General features: G+C 46.8%; 2 protein-coding genes across 2 annotated transcripts; one reads left to right on the top strand and one right to left on the bottom strand.

Moving 5' to 3' along the window:
* Nucleotides 1-1,027: 1,027 nt before the first annotated feature.
* LOC123115380 (pollen allergen Lol p 2-A) lies at nucleotides 1,028-1,777 on the bottom strand. Its single transcript, XM_044536541.1, has 2 exons — nucleotides 1,328-1,777; nucleotides 1,028-1,171 (listed from the first exon to the last, which is right to left on the bottom strand). The coding sequence occupies exon 1, from the start codon at nucleotides 1,689-1,691 to the stop codon at nucleotides 1,329-1,331; it is 363 nt and encodes a 120-aa protein (XP_044392476.1). The 5' UTR covers nucleotides 1,692-1,777; the 3' UTR covers nucleotides 1,028-1,171; nucleotide 1,328.
* Nucleotides 1,778-2,367: 590 nt separating this feature from the next.
* LOC123115381 (uncharacterized) lies at nucleotides 2,368-3,137 on the top strand. The gene has a single exon (XM_044536542.1). The coding sequence runs from the start codon at nucleotides 2,373-2,375 to the stop codon at nucleotides 3,000-3,002; it is 630 nt and encodes a 209-aa protein (XP_044392477.1). The 5' UTR covers nucleotides 2,368-2,372; the 3' UTR covers nucleotides 3,003-3,137.
* The last annotated feature ends 18,657 nt before the right edge of the window (nucleotides 3,138-21,794 follow it).

Raw genomic sequence — 21,794 nt, forward strand, 5'->3', positions numbered from 1 at the left:
GGAACCGGACGATTCATCTACTCTTTTGGCTTGTAGGTGGCGCCGACCTTGAACTCTGTGGAGACAACGCCGTCGAAGACGTCGAGCATGCCCTCTCCGTCTCATAGCAGAAGCTGTAGGCGCCCTTGAGGGGTTTTTCACCCTTGATCTCCCCGACGCCGCCGGCCCCCTTGGTGAGGGGCAGCCAGTCCTCGTTCTACTTCATGTTGTCATCGGCCTTGTCGTACTTGATCAGCAGCGCCGGCTTCTTCTTGTCGGAGACCTTCTCCACCATCAAGCTCACTGGCGGCGGCGTGCACCATGCTATGGACATGTGATCTCGTTTCAAAACCCTTGTCCAGGTGAAGCCACTGGTGAAGATGGGTCACTAATCGGATTAATGGTTTGTGAGACCAATCATTCTAAGTCGGAAAATAAAAATTAATGTGATGATGTGCTCTTCATATAGGCAAAATCCCATTGAGATGCTGCACCACCACAGTGAATGTGTGCATGCATGTGTTTTTTTATTTATTGTTTAGGGTGGTTCGCCATTGATATCATTACGATGGTGGAGTCGAACAACCCCTCCCAAATCATATCTCCTTCCTCGAAACCGCTAGCAACCTCACAAATTTCACTTTCGAAACATTTTGGATGGGTCTATTAGAAAGGTGTCGGGGAACCATTTGGTACTGGCGCCTTCATGGGCCCCTTCTCTGATCTCCTTGTCGGAATACGCCTTACACTGGTCTCCATTCATATCATGAGTGACTACATGGGAGATTGAGAGCTCCTTGTGAGCACCCCATATATGGGGAGGGGCGTCAAAAATAGGGTGCCCGTCATTGCAAGGACATATTATCAAGACAAAGGGACAACATATGGCTGTTGTGTTCTCTTTTTTTTTGTTGGTTACATATGGTTGTAGTCAACGCGCACCAAGGCAATCGTGGGGTAGAGCATAATCCGACTACTTAACAAATATGTTATATTTCTTATAGCGAGTACCATAAACAATATTACTAGCAAACTTAGAGATTATATAGAAATGAAATCTAGGTTTCAAGTATATTACAAATAATATTCCACATATTCGATACATAGAAGAAAACAAGTCGTCAATCGAGACAACACGTGCACTGGAGAGCAAATACATCCGACCGCCGCCCGTTGCTTCTCCTAGTACTCCCTTCATCCAAAATTACAACTAATTCAGAACGGAGGTAATACTACTTAACTTATTAGCATCTGTGCGCCTTGTGGCACATTATTAATTACGAGGTCGGTAATGGCGGATTTATCAAAAAGAAAGGTAGATAATGGCGGAACCAATGCATGGATGAACCTCAGTACGCCTCTGGCTTGTAGGTGGTGCCGCACTTGAAATCTGTGGGGACGATGTCATCGAAGACGTTGCGCTGGCCCTTCTGGGTCTCGTAGCGGAAGCTGAAGGGGCCCTTGAGGGGCGTGTCGCTCTTGATCTCCCACGCGCCGCTGTAGCCCTTCTTCAGGGGCAGCCAGTCCTCGTTCTGCTTCAGCTCCACCTCCTTCATGCTGTCGCCGACCTTGTCGTACTTGATCTGCAGCACCAGATGCTTCGCGTCGGACCCCTTCTCCACCGTGATGCTCACCGGCGGCGGTGCGCTCCACGCAACGGCCACTAGGGCGGCCACCACCACAACAACCAGCATCCTGCTCGATGAAGCCATCGCCGGTCGGTTGATTCTTGTGTGTGTGTGTGTGTGAGTGTGTGTGGTTCTGCTGCTGTGGGATTGTGAGCTTGTGATGGGTTGTGTGGTGTGGCACCATATTTATGCGCGGACGCGCGGCGCTCCGGCCATGTCGCTCGCGGCCCTCGGTGACGGAGAGCCGCGCACGCATGAACGGACCAGCTCTGTCTTCTCGGTCATGGCCGGTTGGCCGCATAAACCACCGACATCGCCGGAGCGTTGGCCGGTCGCATGCCTGCCTAATTATACACATAGCAGCAGCAACAAACATAAAATAATGAGCTTTCCTCGGACGGACGATCGAGATGGCTTCGCTTCGTCGTCGATGCGAGAAATTCTTTTGGTCGTGCCCTAGCTAGTGCTAGCGAGTAGAGGTGTCTTCCAGACGGCGTAGATGGGGGCTCGTTGCCTGGCCACACGTGCACGTGGCGCGCGGCTGTTGGTTGCGAGAAGCCACGTGGTGCAGTATTTCGTTCGCGGTTGCAAAGCAGGACACGTACGCGAGCACGGAGAGCCGTCCACCTCACGCACGCATGCACCGCCTTTGCATGCGCCACGTCGAAGCCTCCGTGACAGACACGTGCAGCTAGCTAGCTGCCTCTCCATTCCATGTCCGGCTCCATCTGCTACTTATTTATACCTGCTCCATGCATGTGTCACATGATCACTCCCTTGCAACTTGATAAGATCGAGATAATTCCAGACACGCGCGCACACACACATAGGGCAGGAGATAGAAGAACAGTTATTATGGCTTCATCGGCGGTGAGCCACAGCCACGGCGGGCAGCACCAGCACCAGCTGCCGGCGTCTGGGAGCATGATGGCGCGGGTGGACAGGCTGGACCTGGTGGTGGGGTACCTGGAGGAGCTGCGCCACCACAGCGGCGGCAGCGGCAGGTCGTCCACCACCGCGACCAGCACCCTGTCATCGTCGTCTCCGACCACGCCTCGGTCGTCTCGGCCTCACGGGTGCCGGCCGGCGGAGGAGCTGCTGCGGGAGGCCAAGGCCAAGGGCAGCCTGGTGGAGCGCATCGCGTTCCTGGAGGACCGCGTGCTCCGGATGGAGGAGGAGCGCATGGAGCTGTCGTCGTCGAGCATGCTTGACACGGCGGATCAGACCACGCCGACCTCGTCGGGGAGGAGGACGATGAGGATGATGATGAACGGCGGCGGCGGGGCTGGGGATGAGCATGGGAGTGGTGGGAGCGGGAGGAAGGGGAAGAAGGGGCTCAAGAGCTTGGTCAAGTCGTGCGTCCGAGCAGGCGCCAAGCTCAAGACCAAGGAATAGTCGGTGTCTGTAGTCCTAGTCGTGTGTGTACGTGCACACGTCATGTACACTTCAGGTATCTGTAAAAACGTGTTGTGAATGTATACTTCGTATAAAAGTAGTAATATTAATATATGGAGAACTTATTTCACAAAACGAGGAGTCATCTCAGTCGATTTCCACTATGGGTCAAGAAGCTTAATTTCAGTGAATATTAATGTTCGCATAATTTCAGTGAATATTAATGCTCGCAATGCTGCACAGAGGCATTGCCTGTATTAAACGGCAGTCTACCCATACATTCCACTTGCCATGCTACCCATACTTAGTTGAAATGTGAGATTGGCCTGGAGCCCATATGACAATTTCAGATTTGATCTTTAAGGGCCACGTAGGTGGCATGAGGTAGTCCCATCATGTTAGTGGAATCATGCTAGTGGAGATGGGCCATCAGATTTGATCTCTAAGGGCCTATGTAGGTGGCATGAGGTAGTCCCATCATGTTAGTGGAATCATGCTAGTGGAGATGGGCCATCAGATTTGATCTCTAAGGGCCTATGTAGGTGGCATGACAAGGTGGTGGAAAGTTTAGTCTCATCATGCTAGTGAAATCATGCTAGTGGAAGGAAAGTTGGAGTGATTTATAAGGGTGACTATTCTACATGCTATTGAAGCTTGAGAAGAGAAGAGGGCCTCGCGCTTCTCCTGCCGACAAGAAGGCCGCCGAGGACGCTTCTGCATCGCGGCGGCGGCTTCTGCATGGCCTACTGGAGGGTATACCGCGTTTATCCCTCTTCTGATAATTTCTGTATTCGCAGTGCTAGCATCATGTGTAAATTTGTCTACTATTTACATAGTACGTGCTTGTTTAGATCAGTACCAGTATGTTGTTAGTTCTGTCAATGTCATGCTAGTTATTTACTTATGGATTAAATTAGTCCAAAAATTGCCTATTTTCTTAGCAATCCAAAAACCTATTATGTGTTGGAATTTTTTGGCAAGTGGCTTTGCCGCAGCACTGAAATCGGATAAGTTTACCGGTACGTATTTTAAGCGTTGGCAGACAAAGATCACTTTATGGCTCACGGCTATGAACATGACCTGGGTCACCGGTGTGTTCACGGGAACGATTGCTCCTGAACAGGAGAAGGTGTTCAGGAAGGCAACCACTGTGTTTCTCGGAGCAGTTCTTAGCGTGATCGGAGATAAACTGGTCGACGCATATTTACATGTGCATGTCGCCACGGACTTGTGGGAGACGCTCGAATCTAAGTTCGAGGCCTCCGTGCAGGGAGCGAGATGTATATTATAGAGCAGTTCCACGATTACAAGATGGTTGAGAACCGTCCTGTACTGGAGCAGACTCATGAGATAATATACATTGTTAAGGAGCTTGAGCTTCTGAAGTGCGAGTTATCGGGCAAGTTTGTCGCGGGCTGCATAATCGCTAAGCTCCCCAATTTCTGGAGGAACTTTACCACCACTCTGAAATATCAGAGGCGTGAATTCTCTGTGAAGGATGTCATTGGTCATCTAAGTGTTGAGCAGAATTCGAGGGAAAAGAACTCGCACGAAAAAGGGGCCGAAGGGACTTCTGTTGCCAACATGGTGAACCAGAGGAACTTCAACTCCCACAAGTTCAAGGGAAAGAACGGTGTCCAACAGAATACCGACTTCAAGAAAAAGGGTAAAATGGACCTTCAAGAAGAACAAGAAGAATGAGGGCTGCTTTACTTGTGGTTCGGCTGAACATTGGGTCAATAAGTGTCCAAACAAGTTTAAGAAGTTAGGACAGGACTCCAAGTCTGTCAACATGATTGTGGGAAACAATAAAAATGGTGCATCTTGGTACGGTAATTTATTTACTATTTTTTCAGTGTTTTAGCCTACCGATTGGTGGGTGAATATAGGTGCAGGTGTTCATGTGTGTGCTGACATTTCATTGTTCTTTTCTTACCAGGCCACAGGCCACGGGTCCGTATTGATGGGGAATGGCGCGAGTGCTTTTGTTCATGGTGTTGGCACGGTCGATTTGAAGTTTACTTCGGGAAGGATCGTGCAGCTGAAGAACGTGCAGCATGTCCCCGCCATTAAGAAAAACCTCGTTAGTGGCTCCCTTCTATGTAGAGAAGGGTTTAAGTTGGTATTTGAGTCTAATAAATTAGTTATTTCTAAGTATGGACTATTTGTTGGAAAAGGTTATAAGAGCGGAGGGATGTTTCGCCTTTCCCTCGCAGATTTTTGTAATAAAGTCGTGAACCATATTCATTCGAGTGTAATGAATCGAAGGTTTGGCATTCACGTGTTTGTCACATAAGTTTCGGTGTTATGACGCGGCTAGCTAAGTTGGATTTAATCCCGAGTTTCACTTTAGCCAAAGGTTCTAAGTGTCTGTCATGTGTGCAAGCTAAGCAACCTCGCCAGCCTCACAAAGTTGCAGAGGAGAGACACTTGGCACCATTAGAACTCATGCATTCTAATCTTTGTGAGATGAACGGTGTATTGACTAAAGGTGGAAAGAACTACTTCATGACATTGATAGATGATTCCACTAGATATTGCTATGTGTATCTGTTAAATACTAAAGATGAGGCTCTACACTACTTTAACATCTATAAGGCAGAAGTTGAGAATCAACTTGAAAAGAAAATTAAACGAGTCCGTTCAAATCGTGGTGGAGAGTACTTCTCGAGTGAGTTTGATTCCTTCTGTGCAGAACATGTCATTATTCATGAGAGGACGCCTCCCTTTTCAACCCAGTCAAACGGGGTTGCCAAGCGGAAAAACCGTACTCTAACTGATCAGGTTCACGCCATGTTAGATACATCGGGTTTATCCAAGGCATGGTGGGGGGAGGCTATATTGACGGCATGTCATGTCCTGAATAAAGTTCCGATAAAGGATAATGAGATCACTCCCTATGAGAAATGGGCAAAGAGAAAGACAACACTCTCGTACTTGCATATTTGGGGCTGTTTGGCGAAGGTCAACGTGCCGATCCCCAAAAAGCGTAAGCTTGGACCCAAGACGGTGGACTGCGTTAATTTGGGCTACGCTAAGAATAGCGTTGGCTATAGATTTCTAGTAGTGAAATCTGAGGTACCTGACCAGAAGGTCGGTACAATTATGGAGTCTAAGGATGCTACATTCTTTGAGGATATTTTTCCTATGAGAGATATGCAAAGCACTTCTAGACAGGAATCTGGGGAGACTTCTGAGCCTGCTATTCCTATGGAATATTATGAACGAACACATGATGAAAATCCTGAGGAGGATGACGAGGAAACCCTTGGTAGGGGAAAGAGACAAAGGACTGCAAAGACCTTTGGTGATGATTTCTTCTTGTACCTCGTGGATGATACTCCCACTTCTATCTCAGAAGCGTATGCCTCTCCAGAAGCTGACTACTGGAAGGATGCGGTCTGTAGCGAGATGGATTCCATCATGGCTAACGGGACATGGGAGATCACTGGGCGTCCCTATGGTTGTAAACCATTGGGATGTAAGTAGGTGTTCAAGAAAAAGCTTAGGCCTGATGGTACGATTGAAAAGTACAAGGCTAGGCTTGTGGCTAAGGGCTATGACCAGAAAGAAGAGGAAGATTTCTTCAATACTTATTCACCTGTGGCTAGATTGACCACCATTCGAGTATTACTTTTGTTGGCGGCCTCACATGGTCTTCTCGTCCATCAAATGTATGTTAAGACGGCTTTTCTGAATGGAGAGCTAAATGAGTAAATCTACATGCAACAGCCAGATGGCTTTGTGATAGATGGTCAGGAAAGGAAGGTGTGTAAGTTGCTGAAATCTTTATATGGCCTGAAGGAAGCACCTAAGCAATGGCATGATAAGTTCAATACAACTCTGACATCTGTTGGTTTCGTTGTTAATAAGGCTGACAAATGTGTATACTATCGCCATGGTGGGGTGAAGGAGTTATACTGTGCTTATATGTTCATGACATACTGATATTCGGAACAAACCTCAAAGTCATTGAGGAGGTCAAATCGTTTCTATCTCGGAACTTTGAGATGAAAGACCTTGGTGTAGCTGATGTTATCTTGAACATCAAGCTACTGAGAGATAATGAGGGTGGGATCACACTTCTGCAATCCCATTATGTTGAGAAGGTGTTGAGCCATTTTGGATATTCGGACTGCAAACCATCTCAAACACCATATGATCCTAGCGTGTTCATTTGAAAGTCCAAAGGCATGGCTAAAGATCAATTGAGATACTCTCAAATCATTGGTTCACTGATGTACCTAGCAAGCGCAACGAGGCCTGACATCGCATTTACTGTGAGCAAACTGAGCCGGTTTGTTTCCAAACCGGGTGATGTATATTGGCATGTTGCTGAAAGAGTTATGCGCTATCTAAAAGGTACTATGAACTATGGACTTCACTATACCGGAGACCCGTTGATACTTGAAGGGTATAGTGATGCGAATTGGATCTCTGATGCTGATGAGATGAAGGCCATGATATATCTCCAACGTATTTATAATTTTTGATTGTTCCATGCTATTATATTACCTGTTTTGGATGTTTATGGGCTTTATTTTATACATTATTATCATTTTTGGTACTAACCTACTAACCGGAGGCCCATCCCATATTGCTATTTTTTTGCCTATTTCAGTATTTCGAAGAAAAGGAATATCAAACGGAGTCCAAACGGAATGAAACCTTTGGGAGCGTGATTTTTGGAACGAACAAGATCCGGAGAGCTTGGAGTGCAAGTCAAGAAATAACCGGAGCCTCCACGAGATAGGAGGGCGCCCCCCCCCCTGTAGGGCGCGCCCCCTATCTCGTGGGCCCCTCGGGCATCCACCGACGTACTTCTTCCTCCTATATATACCTATGGACCCCGAAAACATCTGGGGGCACCACGAAACACAATTTCCACCACCGTAACCTTCTGTATCCGTGAGATACCATCTTGGAGCCTTCGCCGGCACTCTGCCGGAGGGGGAATCGACCACGGAGGTCCTCTACATCAACATCCTTGCCCCTCCTATGACTTATGAGTAGTTTACCACAGACCTACGGGTCTATATTTATTAGCTAGATGGCTTCTTCTATCTTTTTGGATCTCAATAAATGTTCTCCCCCTCTCTTGTGAAGATCTATTTGATGTAATCTCTTTTTGCGGTGTGTTTGTCGAGATCCGATGAATTGTGGGTTTATGATCAGATTTATCTATGGATATTAATTGAATCTTCTCTGAATTCTTTTATGTATGATTGAGTTATCTCCGCAAGTCTCTTCGAATTATCGGTTTGGTTTGGCCTACTAGATTGATCTTTCTTGCCATGGAAGAAGTGCTTAGCTTTGGGTTCAATCTTGCAGTGTTCTTACCCAGTGACAGAAAGGGTTGCAAGACACGTATTGTATTGTTGCCATTGAGGATAACAAGATGGGGTTTATATCATATTGCATGAGTTTATCCCTCTACATCATGTCATCTTGCTTAATGCGTTACTCTGTTCTTATGAACTTAATACTCTAGATGCATGCTGGATAGCGGTCGATGTGTGGAGTAATAGTAGTAGATGCAGGCGGGAGTCGGTCTACTTGTTATGGACATGATGCCTATATACATGATCATGCCTAGATAACATCATAATTATTCTCTTTTCTATCAATTGCTCGACAGTAATTTGTTCACCCACCGTAATACTTATGCTCTCAAGAGAAGCCTCTAGTGAAACCTATGGCTCCCGGGTCTATCTCTTATCATATTTGCTTTCAATCAACTTTTATTTGCATCTTTACTTTCTTGCACCTATATTATAAAAATATCAAAAATATATTTATCTTATCACACTATCTGTATCAGATCTCACTTTCGCAAGTGGCCGTGAAGGGATTGACAACCCCTTTATTGCGTTGGTTTCGAGTTCTCAGTTTGTTTGTGTAGGCGCGTGGGACTTTTGAGAAGCCTCCTACTGGATTGATACCTTGGTTCTCCAAAACTGAGGAAAATACTTACGCTACACTTGCTGCATCTCCCTCTCGTCTTCGGGGAAAACCAACGCTAGCTCATGACGTAGCAAGAAGGATTTCTGGCGCCGTTGCCGGGGAGGTCTTCGCTCAAGTTAAGACATACCAAGTACCTATCACAAACCCATCTCCCTCGCATTTACATTATTTTCCATTTGCCTCTCGTTTTCCTGTCCCCCACTTCACCCTTGCCATTTTATTCTCCCTCTCTTTCCCAATCTCCTCCTCTCTTTTTGCTTGCCGTCTTTTCTGCTTACGTTTGTGCCTGTTTGTCCTTATGGATTTGCCTAAAGGTCCTGACCACCTTCTCAGAAGGATGGATGAGATTGAATCAAATATTAGAAGCTTTATGAATTTGCAATTTGAGCATAGTAATTTCTTTAGAAAAGAGCTTAAGGAACAAAAAAGTTTTGGGGTTTATGAACAAAGAGCTTGATGATATGAATAAAGAATTCTATGGTGTTAACACTCAAATTACCCGGCTTGAGAATGCTATAGCCAAAATTTCTGATAAGCAAGCCACCTTAGTCAATAAGATGGCCCTAAACCAGAAAAATTGCGTGAAAACAATGATGAGGATCTTAAAGTTATTGATGCGTCTCCTATTAGATCTATGTTTTGCAATATGAATTTTGATGATTATGGGACTAATGATGAATCAGCTTTTCCCAGAAGGCGTCCCAAGAATTCAGAGTCTTTAGATCTTAATGCTAAATTTGGTAAAAGAGAGATTGGAGAATTGTCAACTTCTAATAATGTTGAACCCACTATCTCGGATTTCAAGGAATTTGACTATGATAATTGCTCTTTAAAAAGTTGTATTTCCTTGTTGCAATCCGTTGTTAATTCTCCTCATGCTTATAGTCAAAACAAATCTTTTACCAAACATATTGTTGATGCCTTGATGCAATCTTATGATGAAAAATTTAATTTGGAAGTTTCTATACCTAGAAAACTTAATGATGAGTGGGAACCTACTATAAAGATTAGAATTAAAGATTTTGAGTGTTTTGCTTTGTGTGATTTGGGTGCTAGTGTTTCCACAATTCCGAAAACTTTATGTGATATTGTAGATTTCCATGATCTTGATGATTGCTCGTTAAATTTGCACCTTGCGGATTCCACCATTAAAAAGCCTATGGGAAGGATCAATGATATTCTTATTGTTGCAAATACAAATTTGGTGCCCGTAGATTTTATGGTTCTTGATATAGTTGACATCGTATTTGTGGCAAAGCCACCATCATAATCTTCATACATGTCGCTCTTGATTCATTGCATATCCCGGTATACCGCCGGAGGCATTCACATAGAGTCATATCTTGTTCTAGCTTTGAGTTGTAATTTTTGAGTTGTAAATCCATAAAAGTGTGATGATCTTCATTATTAGAGCATTGTCCAAGTGAGGAAAGGATGATGAATACTATGATTCCCCCACAAGTCGGGATGAGACTTCGGACTTTACAAAAAAAAGAGAAAGGCCAAAAAGAAAAAAAAGAGAAGGCCAAAGAAAAAAAAAGGAAAAAAAGAATGAGAGAAGAAGAGAGAAGGGACAATGCTACTATCTCTTTTTCCACACTTGTGCTTCAAAATAGCACCATGATCTTCATGATAGAGAGTCTCATATGTTGTCACTTTCATATACTAGTAGGAATTTTTCATTATAGAACTTGGCTTGTATATTCCAATGATGGGCCTCCTCAAAATGCCCTAGGTCTTCGTGAGCAAGCAAGTTGGATGCACACCCACTAGTTTTCTTATGTTGAGCTTTCATATATTTATAGCTCTAGTGCATTCATTGCATGGCAATCCCTACTCACTCACATTGATATCTATTAATGGGCATCTCCATAGCCCGTTGATACGCCTAGTTGATGTGAGACTATATTCTCCTTTTTTTGTCTTCTCCACAACCACCATTCTATTCCACATATAGTGCTATGTCCATGGCTCACGCTCATGTATTGCGTGAAAATTGAAAGAGTTTGAGATTATTAAAGTATGAAACAATTGCTTGGCTCGTCATCGGGGTTGTGCATGATTAAATACTTTGTGTGATGAAGATAGAGCAACATCCAGACTATATGATTTTGTAGGGATAACTTTCTTTTGGCCATGTTATTTTGAGAAGACATGATTACTTTGCTTAGTATGCTTGAAGTATTACTATTTCTTATGTCAATATGAACTTTTATTTTGTATTATTTGGATCTAAACATTCATGCCACATTAAAGAAAATTACATTGAGAATTATGCTAGGTAGCATTCCACATCAAAATTTCTCTTTTTATCATTTACCTACTCGAGGACGAGCAGGAATTAAGCTTGGGGATGCTTGATACGTCTCCAACATATCTATAATTTTTTATTGTTCCATGCTATTATATTACCTGTTTTGGATGTTTATGGGCTTTATTTTATACATTATTATCATTTTTGGGACTAACCTACTAACCGGAGGCCCATCCCATATTGCTGTTTTTTTGCCTATTTCAGTATTTCGAAGAAAAGGAATATCAAACGGAGTCCGAACGGAATGAAACCTTCGGGAACGTGATTTTTGGAACGAACAAGATCCGGAGAGCTTGGAGTGCATGTCAAGAAATAACCGGAGCCTCCACGAGATAGGAAGGCGCGCCCCCCTGTCTCGTGGGCCCCTCGGGCGCCACCGACGTACTTCTTCCTCCTATATATACCTACAAACCCCGAAAACATCCGGGGGCACCACGAAACACAATTTCCACCACCGTAACCTTCTGTATCCGCGAGATCCCATCTTGGAGCCTTCGCCGGCACTCTGCCGGAGGGGGAATCGACCATGGAGTGCCTCTACATCAACATCCTTGCCCCTCCTATGAGTTGTGAGTAGTTTACCACAGACCTACGGGTCTATAGTCATTAGCTAGATGGCTTCTTCTCTCTTTTTGGACCTCAATACAATGTTCTCCCCCTCTCTTGTGGAGATCTATTCGATGTAATCTCTTTTTGCGGTGTGTTTGTCGAGATCCGATGAATTGTGGGTTTATGATCAGATTTATCTATGGATATTAATTGAATCTTCTCTGAATTCTTTTATGTATGATTGAGTTATCTCTGCAAGTCTCTTCGAATAATCGGTTTGGTTTGGCCTACTAGATTGATCTTTCTTGCCATGGGAGAAGTGCTTAGCTTTGGGTTCAATCTTGCGGTGTTCTTACCCAGTGACAGAAAGGGTTGCAAGACACGTATTGTATTGTTGCCATTGAGGATAACAAGATGGGGTTTATATCATATTGCATGAGTTTATCCCTCTACATTATGTCATCTTGCTTAATGTGTTACTCTGTTCTTATGAACTTAATACTCTAGATGCATGCTGGATAGCGGCCGATGTGTGGAGTAATAGTAGATGCAGGCAGGAGTCGGTCTACTTGTTATGGACGTGATGCCTATATACATGATCATGCCTAGATAACGTCATAATTATTCGCTTTTTTATCAATTGCTCGACAATAATTTGTTCACCCACCGTAATACTTATGCTCTCGAGAGAAGCCTCTAGTGAAACCTATGGCCCCCGGGTCTATCTCTTATCATATTTGCTTTCAATCTACTTTTATTTGCATGTTTACTTTCTTGCATCTATATTATAAAAATACCAAAAATATATTTATCTTATCATACTATCTCTATCAGATCTCACTTTCGCAAGTGGCTGTGAAGGGATTGACAACCCCTTTATTGCGTTAGTTGCGAGTTCTTAGTTTGTTTGTGTAGGCGTGTGGGACTTTTGAGGAGCCTCCTACTGGATTGATACCTTGGTTCTCAAAAACTGAGGGAAATACTTACACTACACTTGCTGCATCACCCTCTCCTCTTCGGGGAAAACCAACACTAGCTCAAGACGTAGCATGCCACAACTGGGTATATGTTTACTCTTGGAGGTGGCGCTGTTTCCTGGAAGTCTTGCAAGCAAACGATCTTAACGAGATCAACAATGGAAGCAGAATTAACACATTAGACACTTCTGGTGTTGAAGCAGGATGGCTTCGAGATCTTTTGATGGACTTGCCATTGGTTGATAAACTGGTTCCAGCTATCCTTATGAACTGTGATAATCAAACTGTTATCACCAAGGTGAAGAGCTCAAAGGACAACATGAAGTCCAACAAACACATAAGAATGAGATTAAAAGCTGTCAGAAAATTAAGAAACTCCGGGTGATAGCGTTGGACTATGTCCATACGGCTAAGAATCTGGCAGATCCCTTTACGAAAGGGCTATCGCGTGTAGTGATAGATAGTGCATCGAGGGAGATGGGTATGAGACCCACATGAGTTGCCATGGTGGTAACCCAACCTATGTGATCGGAGATCCCATGAAGTAGGACCTGCGAAAACAAGCCTGTGGTGAACTGAGGAGAGTAACTTTACTAACCCACTCCGTTGGAGATGCAATACTCTCGGAAACTGTATGGAAGGATGACTAATATCTTAATGTGTTCCAAGGCTTATATGTATAAGCAAGATGCTATCCTACTGAGTGATCTTTGGAGGAACACACCTATGTGAGCCCGACTGCTAGTCACAGTCTATGAGATTGGGGTTATCTCTAGTAAGCTCATGAATAGGCCAGGAGTGTGACTTATATGCTCCACCCGAGGGGTCAGCCTTCGGCAGCCCAGTACTAGTAAGACATGTGGTGAAACTTCTTTACGCCAAACTGACAATTCAAGGCATAGTCCATTGTTCAGTTGTGAAGGAGTGTAGATACTTGCTCTAGGTGAAGCTCAACCTTAACAGGTCTTCACTGAAACACTAGTATATCAAAACAGCGTTTGGAACAAAGGACAAAGTGGGCCCCTGAGATCTGGTGGGGGATTGTTGAAATGTGAGATGGGCCTAGAGCCCATATGACAATTTCAGATTTAATCTCTAAGGGCCCATGTAGGTGGCATGACAAGGTGGTGGGAAGTTTAGTCCCACCATGCTAGTGGAAGGAAAGTTGGAGTGGTTTATAAGGGTGGCTCTTCTACATGCTATTGGAGCTTGAGAAGAGAAGAGGCCCTCGCGCGCTCCTCCTCCGCCGCTCGCCTCGCCACACCAAGCCTTGCCTCATCACGACGTGCCGCAGGTTGCGGGAATAAGCCGAGCCGAGCTCACACCTATGCGCTTATTTTTGCCAGTCACTAACGGAGAGGTTCTGACAGCACGGCCACGATCTGAGACGTCGGATCGTGGGCTGTCACGGACTCGGACGTGGGTCCAGCCCACGTCTCTCCACACAGCTGCGTCTATGTAAGTGTGATGTGTCCCCTAACCCTAGCCGCCACGATCAGATCACATCTGCTCCACGCGAACCGCCCACCATCATTCCTTTGCTGCTGCTGCCGCCAGTGACTCCATCTCGTCCGCCGCGTACATGGTCGATGGGAGAGCAGGTCTCCAAAACTCCGTCTCTCTGGTTCGTGTACGGGAGAGAGACAAATAGGTTTTTGGGAAGCGACTACGCGACTACTCGCCTCCGATCCACTACTTCCTCTAGGTCCGCGTCGTCTCCGTCATCACCATGTCCAGCGACGACGAACGCGCTGCCGCCGAGAAGACCGAGGCCGACAAGAAGGCCGCCGAGGACGCTTCTCCTGTTGCTGCCACCGCGGCAGCGGCTTCTGCATGGCCTACTGGAGGGTATACCGCATTTATCCCTCTCCTGATAATTTCTGTATTAGCAATGCTAGCATCATGTGTAGATTTGTCTACTATTTGCGTAGTACGTGCTTGTTTAGATTAGTACCATATGTTGTTAGTTCTGTCAATGCCATGCTAGTTATCTACTTATGGATTAAATTAGTCGAAAAATTGCCTATTTTCTTAGCATACTTTCCACTTGCCATGCGGGGATATGACAATCACACTGCAGGATGTGAACCTCATAACTGGACTACCGGTCAACGGGAAACTGGGCCAGCCCTGTGTATGGGTGAAGAAGCTTAATTTCAATGAATATTAATGTTTGCAATGCTGCACAGAGACATTGTGATGACGACATGGATACCACAATTACACCCATATCCCTTATTGTTTTACCTCTTCGAACAGTTGCTAGAGCTCAGATACGCCAATTAAATTATCAGGTACTTTGGTTTCTGGGTAATGTTTCTAGTGTTCATGAGAATATGATGCTGCCTAACTTAGATACATTTGTGTTGCTTGCAATTGAAGGGCCTAGCACGGATAAGAAGGTTGAACATTAGAGCATGGTCAAGCACAAAGGTGAAGGTGCGTTCACACAAAAACGGAGGTTCAAGTGGAGATTTCCGGACATTGAAGCCACCTTAATGACATACAAGATGATGGACGAAATATACAAGATGGCCTTTCATAAATTTCGTCCATAGCTTATTATTGGTGTTGCACCACCTTATTTTGGGCCAGACCCATGTAATCTATTTTTAGAGTTCATATTATAGAGAAAACGACTTAGGAGGTGTTTTAGTCCCACCTTGTCAAGGGTGGACAAAAGCCCCTCTCTTTTCCCTATAAATATAGCCCTTAAGGCATCATTTAGACTTGTTATTTGTTTTGTTAAAAGTTAGCCAATCCAACTTCGTGTACTTCGTTTGTGTCCAACGACCAGACCAAGACCGCTTCTGGATCCCCACCATTATCAATACTTTATCCATATTCGCAATATTCAGATTGCTTTATCATATTCTTGCTTGTTCTTTGATTGCTTGCTGGAATAGACCTTCATGGTCAGGTTGATCGTGCTTCCGGCATCATCACGTTTGTAGTCGAATCGTCAAAGTTGACTCCACCAGATCGATAGTTATCATCTCATCAAAAGATCGGGACACCTCCGGCTCTATCAAGTGGTATCAATTTTCATGTTGCTCGGTGAGAATTTCTAGTTATCCTTAGTAGTAGTGCTCGTTTGGCTTGTTGCTACATCGCTCATATTTTTTGTTGGAACTTGAGTACTTTGTTATCACCGCACATGAATTTCATTTGTGTCCTAGGCTCGCGTCTCTAGCATAGTCTAGCCTAGGACCAGCACTCGATCACTTTGAGCGAATTTTCAACTTGCATTAACTATTGTGGTTGTAGCATTTTTTTCCCACATATATAAAGCCAACCCAGCTCCACATATTTCTACACCGTGCATACATACGTTCACCTGGTAATCGCTTTACCCAACTTTTGGAGTTACTTGACACCGCTGGTTGCCGATCACCGCCTGCTGCATGGTAAGAACTTGTAAGACTTTGATTTTTGCTCTGCTGTGAGCATTTTACCACCACATCCAAGTAGTTCATAGGAACATTATTCTTGGATTTTGTTTCTTGTTTATACTAATCATGGCAGGTTCCAGAGTCGGTTGGGCTTCATCGATTGTGGGAGACGTGCCATCATCTCAGAAAATACAGCCACCTTCATAAGAGGTACAAAGACGTCTGAATGTGCACAAACAAGTTGTTGTTTCCATGCCACCTTTTAAAGGTCGCTTTAAGCCTGATTTATATATTGAATGGGAGCTCTAAATAAATGCTATATTTGTTTCCCATAATTTTTCTGAACATCAAAAAGTTAAGGCCGTTGTCGGTGTCAAAACCGGCGGATCTCGGGTAGGGGGTCCCAAACTGTGCGTCTAGGCGGATGGTAACAAGAGACAAGGGACACGATGTTTTACACAGGTTCGGGCCCTCTTGATGGAGGTAAAACCCTACGTCCTGCTTGATTGATATTGATATTGTGGATGTTTACAAGAGTGGATCTACCACGAGATCAAGGAGGCTAAACCCTAGAAGCTAGCCTATGGTATGATTGTTGTTGTTGTGTCCTACGGACTAGAGCCATCCGGTTTATATAGACACCGGAGAGGGCTACGATTACATAGTGTCGGTTACAATGGTAGGAGATCTACATATCCGTATCGCCAAGCTTGCCTTCCACGCCAAGGAAAGTCCCATCCGGACACGGGGCGAAGTCTTCAATCTTGTATCTTCATAGTCTTGGAGTCCGGTCGATGATGATAGTCCGGCTGATGATGGTAGTCCGGCTATCCGGACACCCCCTAATCCAGGACTCCCTTAGTAGCCCCTGAACCAGGCTTCAATGACGATAAGTCCGGCGCGTATATTGCTTGGCATTGCAAGGCGGGTTCCTCCTCCGAATGATAGAAGATTGTGAACACTAGGATAGTGTCCGGCTCTGCAAAATAAATTCCACATTTCACCATAGAGAGAATAATATATACACAAGTTCAATCTGCTGACGTTTTTTTGCGGCATGACGTCACGCCACTACCAAGCCATTACTTGAATCATTTTTACTCTACCACCTCAGCGCATTTAGCGAAGCGGTTTCCTTGGCACGTCTTGTCGAAGCAGAGATCGTGTTTCCCCTTAATCCGGGATTCTCATCAATACGGACGTGGGTAACCCAACCGCGCCATTGATGGTGACGCTTGGGGGATAAGCCAGTTTTACCAGGCCGGTGGGGGACGCGTAGACTTCGCCCGCCCATATAAGGGATAAGGATTCACCTTTTCACCTACGCCTTCTTCCTCCTTTGCTTATCCATCTCCGCGCACTCGAGCTCCAGCGCCCAAGCCCGCACATCTCGTCTCAACCTTCCCCAGTCATGTCTGGAGCGGGAGGCAAGTGGATGACCTCCTCCGTTACAGAAGAGCACATCGAAAGAATGCGCAGCGCCAGCTACCTGTCCGGCGACATCGCGCACCGGCTGCCCGACGAGGGGCAGCTCATTCCCACCCCCAGGCCCCATGAGAGGGTCGTTATTCTTCCCCACTTCCTCCGTGGACTGGGTTTTCCTCTTCACCCCTTTGTCCGGGGGCTCATGTTCTACTACAGCCTGGATTTCCATGATCTGGCGCCGAACTTCATCCTCAACATCTCGGCGTTTATCGTCGTGTGCGAGGCCTTCCTCTGCATCCACCCCCACTTCGGCTTGTGGCTCAAGACCTTCAATGTCAAGCTGAAGGTAGTGAAGGGCACTCAAGCGGAGTGCGGAGGCGCCATGTTGGGCAAGATGCCCAATGTCCTTTGGTTCGAAGGGGCCTTCGTGGAATCCGTCAAGGGGTGGCAATCGGGGTGGTTTTATATCACCGGGCCGCGCGACCCTAAGTGGGCGGCGGCCCCCGAGTTCAGATCCGGTATCCCCACGCAGCTCACCTCCTGGAAAGAAAAGGGCTTGCTGTGGGGTTGTTCGGAGGAGGTGACGGGACTCCAAGCCTGTATCTAGAAGCTGGTGAAGAAGCTCAGGCTGGTTAACATGGTCCAAGTCATGCTCGTCCGCCAGATTCTCCCATGCCAGGAGCGGGCATTCAATCTGTGGGAGTTCAATCCGGAACAGCACCAGGCGCTGAGCGGGCTCTTCGATACGACGTACGAAGGCGCCTGGAGGGTGCTGTTTAAGCTCGCCGAAGCCCCCTCATCCACGACTGAAGATCGCGGATTTCGCTCGCAGCGCCAAGCCGACGAGGTAAGTGATTCTACCCCTTTACGGGACACTTGCTTTTCATAGTTTGACTCTATGCAGGTTTTAATTTCCCCTTTTCCTTTGACAGGACTGGATGAGGAAGGCGGAGCAGATTATCTGCCCGGCTCCTATGCCAGAAAACCCAGTAGACGCCCATCTAGCGAGGCTGCTGGTTCCGGCACCGCACGTGGTGCCGGAGAAGAAGGCCAAGAAGGAGGCCATGGGTGCTCGAAAGAGTTCCCGTTTTCAGGTGTCCGACGACTCCGGGGCGGACTCCTCCCCCGAAAACGAGGAGGAGAAAGAGGACTCTCTCCCAGAGGGGGGAGAGAGGAAGAGGAAGGCTTCCCCAGCAGGGGAGGCCGAAGGGTCCAAGAGGGGAAGGACTATTCCCCCGGACAGCTCCGCCAACATCAACGTTGGCGAGGAAGAATGGCCTTCAAGGGCCAGGCCTCCGGCGAGATCGTAAGTATCCGGATTCCTGAATGAGTTATAATTTCTTTTTCTGCGTCACATAGTGTCATTCTGATGCCGCATGTTGCCTGTAGTCCGGCCAATGATGATCTCCCCGCTTCAACGAGCGGGTCGTTGGCTCCGTCGGAGGTAGACTCCATCCCGACCGCCTCCACCCCTCGCGACACCGAGGACGCCGAGGTGGGGTCCCAAGAAGGGGACCATCAGGGGGAGGCTCCGGAGGCGCCACGAGGCGGCCTCCCGGACTTTGCGCCGGACTCCATATCAGAACCCGCAGTGGTTCTAGAGTCCAGCCGGCGGCCCCTTCACAAGAAGGGCAAGACCGTGACGCCGGCGGCTTCCGTCCAACCGGAGGCACCGGATAATTTGTTGGAGGCGCTCCAGAGCGCTTCCATCGAGGAAGAACACCGCACTATTATGAGTGCGGTGATTTAGAAGGTATAGCTCGCCAAGAGCGGGCTGACCGAAGCCTGCAGCAGCCTTCTATCAGGCTTTGAGGTAAGCAGTTAAAAATATGCAATGTAGTACCGCATAGATAGTAGCCCCTGATGCTCGGTTCGGTGTTCGGAAAGAAAAGCCGGACTGAGGATCTGAAAAAAAAAGATATACGCAGGGTTGCTAAAAAATTATGTCAATATGGGTTGCAGGCTGCGCTGCTGACCTCTGCCGCACTGACTGCGGAGGTCGGTGGTTTGAAGCAGGAGCTCGAGCGGTCCGAGCAATAGCTCGTCCGCACCAAGAAGCAGCTCCAGGACAAAGTAGGTGAGTAACACCACTTTGAACTTGTACCTTACAGAAAAGGATTTAGGTTGAAACAAAAAATAACAAGCATAACATGGGTACTGCAGGGGCCACGAACGAGGTGGTGACCCTGAAGGAGGCCGTGTCTGCGGCCGAACACAATGCGGCCGCGGAACGAGCAGAGCGAGAAAAGCAGGAGGCGCGGGTGGCGGTGGTTCAGCAAGAGCTCTAGGCTCTCATGGAAAAGCATGAGAGTTTGGAGCGTGACTCAAAGACTCGAGAGTCTGAGCTTGCCTCTGCTCTCGAAAGTGCCAAGACTACCAAGGCCGATGCCCATAAGTCCCTTCAGGAGATTGAGTTGGTGAGGAAGATAGCGGCGGGTAAGGCATTTTTCATGCAAAGCAAGCATGTGAATGTAAATTATGTGTTACTTACCCATATTCGGAGCTCTCCAGGGGCATTTGCAGATCTGCCTCGCAGTGTATCTGATGCCGCCGCATTCTATCGAGCCGAGGTCTTCTGGTCTTAGTATGCTGAGGCTGGCCATCCGGTGCCCCCTAGCGACTAGCTGAAGCAGCTGGTCGAGCTCCATAAGGCGGCCGAGCAGGCCATGAAGGGCCTCATAGTCCGACTGTGGCCTGGAGAGGCCATGCCTGGGAGCTACTTCGGCCTCGTGCGACGGTTGGTGGATGCGTGCCCCTGGGTGGAGGTTATCAAGCGCTCCGCCTGTATTGAAGGTGCTCGTCGGGCCCTTGCCCGCGCAAAGGTGCATTGGGGCAAGCTGGATGCGGAGAAGCTAATCACTGACGCGCCACCAGCGGGCAAGGAATATCGTATGCCCGAAATGTACTATAGGACTGTCCTGAAGGGTGCCTGCAAGATTGCGGATGAGTGCCCCAGGGATGTAATTATTGAGTAAATTCGCAATGTGTTATCCTGTGCGCTGAAAACTTTGTTCATATGCGCTAAGCAATGTTTGTTAATTTAAAATATTACCTTCTGTGCGGCCATTTATTAAATCTGAGAGATGGCAAGTCGTCGGCTTCAGCCCCCATGCCACGAGTGCTGGGGTGTTCGGGATAAACTTGAGCGCTCTTGTTCCCATTTTTGGGTCCATCTAGGGAGGCGCTCAACACAACGAACAAGGCAACAGGACTTATAGTGCTTGAACACTCTCACTTAGCCATAGAATTCTATAATTTTAAATTTCGGCGAAGCCCCTAGTATTTGGAAGACCGAATTAGGGGCGCTATCCACGCCTTCGTCGGACATTATCCGGAACTTCGCTCGAAGCGGCGTAGGTCTTTAAGGACCGGAAAGGACCTCTCGAACAGCGACCAGTCTCTCGCCTTATCATGACAGTCAGTTTTAGCTTTCTCCACTGAGGCGTTAACCCGGCTCAGCCGGGGCGCAATTGCAGTGGTTCTCCCAGTGCTACCTTAGCCGATAGAACGGAACGTAAGGTGCCAAACATGGGAGCCGGGCAAACCCAACTGACCCAAGACATGATTCGGAGCCGATTCATATAATGCTATAAGTTCGGGGTGCCGCACTTCTGAAAGTGTTCGGACTTTATCACACCATAATGTGGGGAACATAAGCCCCTGGCGTATTTGGCCATACCAAAATGTACGGATGCAACATGTCATAAATGAACATATATATATAAGGTAATGCAATTATGGGCAAAAAGTGTTGCATTTTATTCGAGAAGATCTGTTATGAGTACGGAATGATACAAATATTGTGGAAAGCAAGGGATTGGACGAATTAAAGGCGTCTCCCTCTAGGGGTAGGCCGCAGAATGGTGTATTTAACAAATTTAATGCTCGTAATGGAGACCACCTGAGTGTTCGTCGCGGCCTTTGTCCCTCCCTGGCTGTTGCATCATGAGTTCGGCAGATTCGCCGCCGGACAGAGTTCTGTATAAAAAAGAAAAATAAAAGATAAAAAGAGCGACACACTTGGGAGCCCCTGGTGTGGTCGAACCGCACTCTGGGTCTGTTGTGGTTGTGCCTCTCCCCCTATGCCCATGGTATCTCCAGGGCATAATTATGTACGCGGAGAGTTTGTCTTACAATTGAACGAGGGCTGGGGTTGAGGCCGCATTGCTAC

This window comes from Triticum aestivum, chromosome 5B (genome assembly GCF_018294505.1).
Source record: "Triticum aestivum cultivar Chinese Spring chromosome 5B, IWGSC CS RefSeq v2.1, whole genome shotgun sequence".
Taxonomy (NCBI): Eukaryota; Viridiplantae; Streptophyta; class Magnoliopsida; order Poales; family Poaceae; genus Triticum; species Triticum aestivum.